This window comes from Papaver somniferum, chromosome 1 (genome assembly GCF_003573695.1).
Source record: "Papaver somniferum cultivar HN1 chromosome 1, ASM357369v1, whole genome shotgun sequence".
NCBI lineage: Eukaryota > Viridiplantae > Streptophyta > Magnoliopsida > Ranunculales > Papaveraceae > Papaver > Papaver somniferum.
This window is the reverse complement of record NC_039358.1, coordinates 234358044-234370544: the sequence shown is the minus strand read 5'-3', so window position 1 is coordinate 234370544 and position 12501 is coordinate 234358044. Positions and strand designations below refer to the sequence as shown.

Here is a 12501-nt window from a genome sequence, read left to right as displayed (position 1 = left end):
CTCAAGAAGCTCAGGAGAGTTGTAGATCGTAGTAAATATGGAGTTTCAAACACTTCGGTGCTCAAACGATCTCCTCCATGAAAGAGTTGGGAAGATTTGCAAGTCAGTAAACTATATAAGGAAGAAATCACCTTATGAGAGTTGATAAGACAACTTTTTTGTGATGTTCATCATCAAACTCAACAAAGTCCAAGATCTCCATCTTAAGAAGCTAAATATAAGTCAATGGGAAGGATTAATGAGTACATAATCGTTCATCAAATTCTAAGTTTGTTTAAAATCAAAAATCAAAAGATGATAAGATAAGTTTCCTAGAATGGGAAAATGACATAGCGGAAGCGTATGTCTTGGATCAAAGATCCGATAAAAGATAAAACTAGTGTGAGATCAATAGATTCACAAAAGTGATAAGAAAATAAAGATAATAAAAATAAAAGATAAGTTTGATAATAATCAAATAATAATATTGGTTGTATAATTGTATCTCTACTATGCCTATGCCTTCTTATATAGGCTTCAAGGATTCTAAATATAGTTAGGATTAGAAAAGGAAATCAAACCAAACAAAGAAACAAACTATACTTAGGAAAGGAAATCCTAAATAAAGAAATATGATAGGAATTTCTAAGAAGAACTATAATAGGAAATAGTGTAGGATGTCCTACATCAGGCCCCCCTTCTTGAAAAGAACTCGACCTCGAGTTCAACATGGAAAGACAAATGCTTTTGCCTCGGAAACGACGACGAAGACCATCATCTACCAGATACATTGAGTTCGGTATAACAAGATAAACACCATCGCCGCCATGGTCATAAGGTTCAAAACGATGACGAAGATCTTCATGCCTACTTCCATCACTTTTCGAGTCTTTACTGCCATGTGCTTTATATCTCAGGCCCACAAAGCAATCTTTGTTAATGTGTTTAAGGGTACCACATTTGAAACAACCTTTCCCTTTACTAGTTAGATGATCTTTATGCTTGTATTCAGACCATAGCTTAAACAAACTCTGAATAAAGTCCACATGTATAATACTCTGGTTATCAAACAGATACCTTAAGTTCGCCATAATAGCACAAACATCTTTTCCAGGATCATATGGTAGGAAACGATGATGAAGATCATCATTTATTAGATTCTTCACATCACCGGCTAGTAGAATCTTCTGTAGGCAGGCACTAGCATACTCCGAATAGTTCGCATTAGAAATGCATAAGCTGAGAAACATAATCTTATCAAATCCAGTAGAAAAAGAAAATGACTTCTCTTGCGCCGAAACAATAATTTCATGCCCAAATGCTAGGGATATCTTTGCAGCGGAGTCTGTTAGCAATGACGAAATAATAGTTGATGTCGACTGCAGTCTCGCGAGGTAGTAAGCCAGCTTCTCTTGAGACCTTGAATCATCTTTACAAAGACAAAGATAGAACCAGTGGGCACAAAGATGTGCACCGTCAATTGGACCAGCTCCTTGCATGTAGTTTGAAACTATTTTCCACGACATTTCCATTTGTGTAATCAATTCTGGATTCTCTTTAAATTGGCTGGTGACTGCACTATTTAATTCTTGATTAGGTTTAGGCTTTCTATTACTTTGTGTCGCAACATATTGCAAAATCTTGACAGCCTTCATGTGATTGTATCTGGTAACCATTTGCACATGCAAAAGTGTAATGCCTGTGATCCTATCCCTCACTTCTCGTACGCTACGATCATTTTCCGTCTCATACTTTCCTTCGTCAGATGCTATCGGTACCGTGGGGAGAATCCCGACACATGCTCTGCTGCAAAACAAGGCATCATGTTTCAACCTTGCAACAATGGTTCCACTTGGGTCAAAGGTCATTCTACCTTCAGTTGTATGTCGATGAACATTGAAGAATCTATGACCACCTATGCGTATGTCGCCGAGATGTTCTTTGTAAATCTCATTGAAGGAACGATAAATCTCCATTATTCTTCCGGTAGTGGCAACAGGCTTCCTAATTCGGAAAATTAGTGTCTGGAGGTCTGGCAAACAAGACTGGGTTACAGTTTCTCCTAGATGCCTAGAACTCATCTTATGTGCCAGATGCCAGCCGCCAAGAGTATTCGCTAAGTATTCCCTTTCTCTACAAGGAACGACAATCATGTGGACACTCTTGCTAATATCGGCTTGCGAGCGCTTGATGGTATTAATCCAAGCAAGGAAGTGTAGGTTATACGATGTACCTTCCAAGATATCGTTAACGTCAGTACTCATGGTGTGTCTTACTGCTAGTGTCGGAGTACCAATGTGATAAGCGAATTTCAAAATAGCTCCCTGCTCATATGCCCTATCAGACTGAAAAATAATGGCTTGTCGGTTGTCAGTAAGAACAGCGACCATAGGAGTCACCATAATAAGCTTGTCCCATATTTTTCCATGGTTTAATATGTAAATACTGTCAGCTCCTTCCTTGAAACTTTCTATGTGGAAACTAACATTTCTGAGATGTGCATCTGCTACTAACAGCCTCCTTAAATCTTTTCCCTTCTGAGACGAGACTTTTCCCATGACTACTGTTGTCGGGGGATTTGGCTGAGTAGTAGTATCCTCTCTTGTTTTTCTTCTCCCTAAGGTTTTATGCAGCACTAGTACAAACACTAGCCAAGGAGGCTTTCGTGGAATCTCAGAGTAATCGTGGCTGGGCACACCAAGAGAACTTGGGAAAACTTCTTCACGTATGTTGTGAACTTCACATACTTTGGATGAAGCTTCTTTGTTGTTACCAATCCAGATTAAGGAGTTCAAACGCGCACCTGAATTGATCGAGTGCAAGTATTCAGCTGAGGATTTAACTTGTATAAACTTGTTCTCGGAACCGACAAATACTGGATCCTTACTGAGGCAGATAGTTAAAACTTCCGAGAAACACGAATAGTCAGGAACATGCTTCTTCAGAACACCAAAATCCCTTGTCGGAGGAGCACGATCAGTGAAGTTGTTATCATCTGCAGTTTGAAACCCTTTCTTAGCTTTCCTTCTCCTGATCAAATTGTTATCATCCTCAGGTTCTTTCCTTTTATTTTCTTTCTTTAAGTTTTGACACAGCAGAAACACAAGCCATGGAGACTTTCGTGGGATATCAAAATATTGGCAGAGAACACCCTGAAGACTTGGATAAACTTCTTGACATACCTTTGTAATCTCATACGTCCTAGATAAAGCTTCGTAACTAGTCCTGTGTGAAGAGTTCAAACAAGAACCAAATTTTATATCTGTATTTGAGCGAAAGTAGCCAGGTAAGAACGGTGTTACAGATATTTACTTACTGACAGAACCAACAAATACTGAATTCCGACTCACGGAGATTGTTAACACATCGAAGCAGTTTGTATAAGAAAGATTATGTTCGCCACCTTCTGAAGAATACACCCTTGAATTTGGTAGGTATTGCAAGTTCCCATCCCAGCAAACAATGTACTTCGATTGCTTTTCTATCTTCTATGGTTTATGCCATAAAATAGGAAATGCCAGAAACTTAACATAACAAGTGATGTTATGAGAGTTTAACTTTGGCATAACAAAATCCATATGAGGAGTACAAGAAACATCAACAATCTCGAGACATGGCGGAAGTGCATTTTTAAAGGAAGTTTCAGATTTCTCTTGATTATGCACATTCTGAGGAATAAAATCAGAAGTTATTGAAACAACAAAATCAAGGGTTTGTGGATGTTGGATTTCAACAACACTAGAACTTTCTTCATTGTCGTTATCTTCTTCTTCTTCTTCTAATTCTTCTTCTAAGATAGGTAATTGTGAAGTTGATGTGGTTGTAGAGGCTTCAAAATATCGCTTCTCTCGGAAGCGAGCAAGTATCTCATCAAGCTCATTCCATAAATCTGACTTTTCTTTTTCAGCCGAACATCGTAATGGTGTTGGTTCATGTAATCCCATTAAACGATGCAATCTGTTGCCTTGACGAAAATCAAAACTATGCAAACAACACCTAAACTCGAAAGCCAAGGCTCGCCTAATATCACGTGAAAATTTTCTCTACAAGATAGTTCACAATAAGCAAAACTGCTATACTTACCGTTGTTGAAGGTAAATTCAATATGACCGCCAAATAAATCCCATTGGCCGTAGTGCCTTTTCTTGAAGTAATTTGCTTCCCCAATAGATATATAATTTTTCGGATTTGATGGATCAATGATAAAAGTTGGTGATCATTCCATCTACTCTGAATCTAGTACGAAATTCCTTTTCCATAATACAGATTTTGAAAATTAAGGCACTCAATGGAGGCTCTTAACTGTGGATAGAACACAAATCCAAGAAACTCAAAAGAGAATCTCAACCATGACTCTGATGCCACTTGACGTAGCAAGTTAATATAAAGGAAAGCAAGTTATATCACCTACAGGTTACTTGGATTAGTGTTCACATAATTTTTGTTAGTTGTGGAGAGTGGGAGTATTTTACAAGTGCTCTTGTACACTGGCCTCTGATACACTTGACGTAGCGGAAGCGTATGTTTTGGATCAAAGATCCGATAAAAGATAAAACTAGTGTGAGATCAATAGATTCACAAAAGTGATAAGAAAATAAAGATAATAAAAATAAAAGATAAGTTTGATATTAATCAAATAATAATATTGGTTGTAGAATTGTATATCTCTACTATGCCTATGCCTTCTTATATAGGCTTCAAGGATTCTAAATATAATTAGGATTAGAAAAGGAAATCAAACCAAACAAAGAAACAAACTAGACTTAGGAAAGGAAATCCTAAATAAATAAATATTATAGGAAGTTCTAAGAAAAACTATAATAGGAAATAGTGTAGGATGTCCTACATCAGAAAACATACTTAATCATCCTGATAAGATTCTTTTCCTAAAAAAGGGAGGTGTAATGATCGAGTTATTTCCTCGAAAAGAGAGGACTGGAAAAACATCTTTCCGTCCGTCATCAATACCTCACTCTTGAAAGGAATGTTTTGACATTTTCATATGTTTCCAAAATTTACTGCAAAGTCTTCCTGTACTAAACTGTCTAGTCTGAACTATAGCTTAGTAACTGCACGTGACCTGCAAACTTAGGGTCCCACTTTTCTAGAGAAAAGACAAATTAAGTATTATTGCATATGTTGCAGGGAAGGTAATGGTTACGATACGATCTTCTTGTACGATCCAAGGTGAAAATGGTGGAGCCCAAACAGAAGTACTCGACGATGTAGAGCAAGGAGAAACTCTGATCCCAGGCGAGGGAGAGCCCGATGGCCAGTGTAGGGGAGAGCTAACTGACGATTTTAACTCCGAAGGCGAGGAAAACCCCTTCGAGAAGAACAATGATAGCCATCTTGTTCAACCAGGAGGGTTGAACCACTTACCACAGCGAGTATCTAGCTCAGAGGCCAAGAAAAGTAATTCTTCTGACCTCGACGATGCTAACACTATAAGTGTGATCGTACAAAAAGCTCCTGAAGTTATGAATGAGAGAACGATGAAACCCAAAGGGCGTAGCAGAAGGATAAAACGAAAATCCAAGAGGAGAATAACGCTTGACATTATACACGAGGCCCCAGAGGAGGAAAACTCCTTTGAGCAACTACAAGATGACCAATTGTGTACCTCAAAGGCGGTGACAACGAGCCATTTACCTAGGTGGAGTCAAGGGATACTTGAACGCGAAGCTAGTTCATCAGAAGGGCCCCCAGACGTTAATCCCAAACGAAGGCGAGAAGGGAGTCAAACCGGCGGAACCCAGCTCGATTGCGAGACTGAGAATCTCGCAGTCCCCAAACAACTAGAGAACTAGAGGACAACTCGTCCTAGAATTCTATCATATGGTGTGCCACCAGAACGTACCGAATCCCGTAAATCCCATCACTTCCATGACAGCAGGACATGCTCGTGTAGGGAATCGACGAAGGACCCACAGGGAGAAGTCAACGAGTCCGAGTCCCAAAAACACAGCATACAATCGGCGATCTCTCCATCCACTGGGGCATCTCCCCGTTGCATAGAAGTCCCCTGCGAGGAACAGAACTTTAATTGCAACACTATCTCGCATTCGATGAATACCTCACATGTGAGAGAAGGAAGCATCACAGGGAGAATACACAAACGTAACTTCCAGGGTGATGAAGTTTTCAGTACGGCTAAGGAACCCCCATTACAGGAATGGATGAAAGTTCTCATAAGCTTTTCATCCTCGGCGACACCAGAAGGAGAGCAGAACCACAACGATTCTCTCGTGGTCACGATGACCATCGCACTCCCAGAACGCGAGGACGAGAAACAAAAAAACAAAGCACTACCATGGTCAATGCCCAAAATCCTAATTGAAGGCGGCATCTCAGTAGAAATATTGTTCTACGAAGCATTCAGACAAATGGGGATCAAAGATGAGTACCTCATACCCTCTACTTATAGCATATTTGGCTTTAAGGGATCAACAACTCGTCTTAAAGGCGAAATAACGTTAGAAATTAGGGCTTGCAAGATTGTCACCCTAACCACCTTCTGCGTAGTAGATGTATTATCACCTTATACGACAATTATGGGGCGACCTTGGATCCATGGGATTAGAGGGGTGGCCTCAACATATCATCGGAAGCTAAGGTTCCGTACACCTGACGGGGTTTCAGAAATCACTAGAGATCCCGGAGAAGCAAAGTATTGCTACAAAGTAGAAGTCCAATATGGATAGAACAAAGTGAACTCCGCCAGGGTCAGAAAGAGACGAGCTAAGAATGCCAAACACCAGGCAGAAATCGACGCTTACATAGACAAGACTAATGAAATCAGGCATTCAGGTGACGAATCTATAACAGATCAATGTCTCTCATCGGACTCACCCATGGGACCCATACAAAACCTCTCCGATGTTGGAAGTCTCGAGTCGAACTTCTCAGCCTCGGAGCCAACCAAGGAGGTAAATATTAGAACACCCGAAAACCCGGGCATGGTAAAAATAGGGACGCTCCTCAGCGAAGAGGAGGAAGAAAAACTGATACAAATCCTAAGGGAATATTCCGATGTCTTTGCATGGCGTATGAAAGACATGCTAGGAATAGACCCTGAATTATGTTGTCACCACTTAAATATTGACCCAAATCATAAGCCTATGCGGTAAAAGATGAGAAAGGTATCACCAGAATACCATGAAGCTATCCAAAAGGAGTTAAATAAGATGGAAGCATCAGGAGTAATACGATTAGTGCAATATCCAACATGGATATCCAATATGGTCATCGTACCAAAGAAGAATGGAGGAGTAAGGATCTGTATTGACTTTAGCGATCTGAACAAAGCTTGTCCGAAAGACAGCTTTCCCCTCCCTAACATAGACCAACTTGTAGAAGAAACATCAGGATATGGATTGCTATCTTCCATGGATGAATAGTCTGGCTACAACCAGATCCCCCTTGTCGAGGAAGATCAAGAGAATACCGCTTTTTCACCCCTCGTGGCCTATAATGCTATACCAAAATGCCATTTGGGTGGAAAAATGCAGGGTCCACGTACCAACGAATGGTAGAGAAGATGTTTGATGCCTGGATACATAAAACCCTTGAGGTATATGTAGAAGACATGCTTGTAAAAAGCGAAATCCCCAAGGATCATGTAGACGATCTCAAGGAGATCTTTGCGCAAATGAGAAAATTCAACATGAAGATCAACCCCACCAAGTGTACCTTCGGAGTCACCTTAGGAAAATTCCTGGGCTACCTAGTCACCAAACGAGGTATTGAGGTCGACCCCGAGAAGGTACGCGCTATAGTAGAAATGCCCTCTCCAGCCACGGTCAAGGACGTGCAAAGACTAAATGGTCGGCTAGCGGCTTTGGGTAGGTTCATCGCCCGATCCTCTGACAAATGCAGAGATTTCTTCAATACCTTAAAAAAGGGTGAAATTTTTTCATGGACAAGCGCTTGCGAGGAAGCCTTCCAAAAAATCAAAGATCATCTGGCAACCCTGTCAATTCTCCAAAAACCCAGCCCAGGCGAAAATATTTACATCTACCTCTCGGCGACCAACACTTCAATCAGTGCAGTACTTACTCGCATACGGGGTACTTTTCCACGCTCACTTCTGCGTGGTTCAAAAACTCGCGTCTCTAGCGGTTCACTCCCACTAGGATGTAGACCACTCCCACTATTTTCAGCGATTATAGGTTGAGAAACTAATTCTCTACCTTCGCTCGAAGATGGTAAGACATCTTCACTCTCTTTTATTTCAAAGAGTTCCAAGTTTTTATTATTGTCGCTGATTCGAGGAAATTCATTTTCAATAAAAACAATATCTCTAGATTCTATCTCAGTCATCCCTCCACTTGTATGTTCACCATACATCACATATCCTTTTGAGCAATCAAAATATCTTATAAAGACAAGCTTTCTTGCTCTAGGACCTAGCTTGCCATACACATGAGAAGCGTTGTGAACATAACCAGCTGAACCCCATGGGCGCAAATTTCCTAAATTAGGTTTTTTGCCTTTCCAAAGTTCATATGATATAGAAGGAACAGACTGATTTGGGACACGGTTCAAAATGTAAGTTGCAGTCATAATAGCATCCCCCAGAAAGATATTGGGAAGTTGGCTTGCGCCATCATTGATCTAACCATATCCAATAATGTTTTACTCCTTCTCTCTGCAACACCATTTTGTTGCAGAGTGTTTGGAATAGTAAGTTGTCTAGTTATTCCCTTACTCTCACAAAATTCCCTGAACATATCGGATAAATATTCACATCCACGGTCAGTTCGGAGAGTCTTTAAACTCTTCCCAATTTGATTCTCTACTTCTGCAACAAAGCTCTTATATTCTTCTCCACTTCGTAGCGATGAGCAATCAAATATACATAACCAAATCGCGTATAATCGTCAATAAATGTGAGAAAATAAGAATAACCATGTCTAGCTTTAACATTCATAGGTCCACAAATATCAGAATGTATTAGCACAAGAGGTTGATCAGCACGTTTGGCCTTACCAAAAGGTTTTCTACAAGCTTTTCCTTCTAGACAAGGTTCACACACGGGTAAGGAAACTTTAGCGAGTGAGCCTAGATGACATTCTCGAGCTAAGCGAGTCATCCTATCTTGCCCGATATTTCCTAGTCTAGCATGCCAAGTCACACAGTCAATAACACTACTACTACTAGCATCGGACACTAAAGTCTCAGAAGAAACAGAATTAAACAAGTCTAATATAAAGAAATTATTACATAAATAACCATGTCCAAACAAAGTACCATAAAAGAAGATATCGAACCTACCATCTTCTATTTTAAAAGAGTACCCTAAACTAAGAAGTGAAATAACTGAAAGTAGATTATGATGAATTCCAGGTACGTATAACACATCGTGAAGTGTTAAAATGCGTCCAGAGCGCATAGAGAGTTGGTACGTTCCAATTCCCATAGCATCCTAACATGTGCCATTGCCCATATAGACTCTATATGTACCACGTGAAATATGTCGATAATCTACGAACCCCGCTCGATCTCGAGCTACATGTTTTGTTGCTCCTGCATCTACAATCCATTCAGGGAGAGAGTGAGCAACCATTACATGTGAACACACAGATGTGTAAACAGAGTTAAATGAAAAAAGTACCTTCTTCGACTCAGTGCACTCACGGCCAAAGTGTCATTTGTTTTCACAGTTATAGCATTTCATCTTAGATTTGTCTCTTTTACCAGCACGCTTGCCACGACGGCGCTTAGCTGGTTTTTCTGCCTGTCCCGCATTTGTTTGGCTATTTTTCTTGCGCTTCACTTGTGGTTTGCGCTCACCTTGAGCATACAAGGTAGCCACATGTGTCACCTCTTGGCGCTCAGCTTCAAGCTCAACGTGTCGAGAGATGTCAGAGAAATTATTAATGCTTTCATTATGAGTCAGAATTTGCTTCATATGAACCCAAGAATCAGGCAATGACCTTATCACAGCTAAAACTTGTTGTTCATCACTAAGAACATTCCCAGCAGATTTCAACTCACGAATCATTGACGACATCCTTCTTAGATGTTCTGTCATTGAATGCTTGGGATCCTTTCGGTAGACCTCAAATTTCAGCACTAAGCTGCCAAGTCTAGTGGTGGTCGTACCACCAAAGTCAAATTTTAGCTGGTCCCACATTTGCTTGGCAGTAGGAAAATCCTCATATTATCCAATAAGATCATTGTGCATGCTACTCAACATAGTGTGGCGTGCACTACGATCTTTCTTAACCCAAGCTTCTTAGGCTTCAAGATCAAGATGGTGTTGGGCAGTATTACCCTCGGCGGGTCGGACCATTTCAGTTGTTAGGAGTTCCATTTTCCCCCCTTCATCCAACAAGTATCGGATTTTTCTATGCCACACATCATACTTCTTCCCATCAAGTTTGTCACCCTTATTGAGATCAGCAAACACATTGTTGCTAGCCATTTCTACACGTTTGTTGCACAAAGTTGGACATTATTATTATGTGTACACTCACTATTTTGTCTCAAAATCTAATTGATAAAATTATATCTACACACAAATTCGAGATCGAAAATTTCGCTAGGCTCGTAATCATCACCCAAATATGCATTTTAATATAACCTCTATCAATTAATTTGGACTAATAAATATTGGTAAAGCACATAACTTAAGCCAATAAAACCACTTAGAATCAACCAACATATGATGATAAGTTATATATCAACGGAGATAAATAAGCTTCATATAAACAAAATACATCATGTGGAAAACGTATACAAAAACAGAAGTTTCTTGCTACTAATTTTCCATGTACCTTGCTCACAAATTATTTTCAACTAACGAAAATAAATCAAAAATATGCATTGTTTCGGGAACAATTATTATTGAAATTATTTTCAACTAATGAAAATAAAGCAAGTAAATTATTTTTCAATTAATGAAAAATAAAAATATGCCCCGTTTCAGAAGTAATGAAAAATCCGCTTTTAGATTTTTCTAAAATTCTGAAAATACACAAAGTAATACATATTTTTGCAAATACATACACTTAGTATTTTTGTTGAGCAAGACACTTATGATTAAACTAATGATATCAAATTAAATAACATGATTCAAAAAATTAATCATATTTAAAAAATATTAATATCATGTATGTTGTATTTATGTGAAATTAATTAAATCAACCACAAAGGTGATTGTTGCACATAATTAATTTTAGGTCGTAGTCCTTTCCGGCAGAGGCCGTTTAGTCCATGGTCCATTGGATGGTCGGCGTGAGACCAGAAATTGGAACACATTAATCCACAAAGGTAATGGCTCCACAAAATTAATTTTAGGTCATAATCCTTTTAGGGAATGGTTGTTTAGTCCTTGGTTCAAAACTTAACGAAAACGCATAAAAGGCTCTGATGCCAATGATAGTCATATATAACTAATATATATGTAAGTTGAACAAATCAAATGCGGAAGCGGGTTATTAGTTCGTACCTTGTAATAGCTCCAAATGAGGATGACGTCGAACCAACGGATCACTTGTGTTTCACGTTCTTGAACCTCCAAACTCGGCGGTGAGTAGGTGCCACAAAAATGAGCACAAACTATATTTCCACAAACTAAATACCGTATAGAACTTCTACTTCTTCTCCAAATGACACTAATGGATGTTGGTGGTTCTACAACTAATGTTTGAATACTAGAAGACTTTGCTAGCTAACTAGAATGCTCACTTAGAACTCTCTAGCTTATTCTCCATACTTGGTTTATCTCTAGCTAAACTCACTAATATTGAGTTGTAGTATTTTCTACTTCTTATTGTTGTTTCAACAAATGAAACTAGAAGCCTATTTATACTCAAACTTCAAGTATCTTCTTTTGGCAAGTGTCAAGGAAGAACCAAATACTTGGAGCAAGTTCTAACACTTGTTAGCATGGAAATAAACACATGGAGTAAGTGATTAAACACTTGTTATCATCACGCAAACACATAGTGGCAAGAAACAAGTCACATGTTTCACCATGGCTTGATTAGTTGGAGAAGGATTTTTCCTTTTGGCAAAGTCAAGCACATGACTTTCTATAACCACCCAAGGTGGACTTTGGGCATGCACACACATGGGTGCCCGTATTTCCAACAGCTTCCAATTCGCTTATACCTGAAAACTGGATGAAAATTACTGTCTTTGCAGTTAATGTACATCTGCTTGTTCAATGTTGCAAAAGTTGAGAGCCTCTTGGTTTACATTTTTTATACCGTCTATGTTCAGTTGCTTAATCTATTGCATGGACTCTTTTTCATATTCGGCTGGCGAATTCATAGCTTGATTTCCTAATATCTAAATTAGCCATATCTTATAATAATGCCATTCCCTCTATTATCTGGCTTTACCTTTGAGAATTATCCTCTCATTTTAGCAGTAGTTAGAGCATCATTACTTGCATATCACAAGTCTGAAGACTTAACTTTATACTTCGGAATCCAATTGCTCATCAGGAGGAATATGCATATCTTACATTTGTATTGTTCTCATGACCCAGTTAAAATTTTGCACTTCCTA

At 39.1% G+C, this 12501-nt stretch overlaps 1 protein-coding gene across 1 annotated transcript; it reads right to left on the bottom strand.

The window, feature by feature from the left end:
• Window positions 1–8776: 8776 nt before the first annotated feature.
• On the bottom strand, window positions 8777–10117 carry LOC113272756. The gene is made up of 2 exons (XM_026522554.1): window positions 9679–10117; window positions 8777–9183 (listed from the first exon to the last, which is right to left on the bottom strand). Exons 1-2 carry the CDS (start codon window positions 10115–10117, stop codon window positions 8777–8779), a joined length of 846 nt encoding a protein of 281 aa, XP_026378339.1.
• Window positions 10118–12501: the final 2384 nt, after the last annotated feature.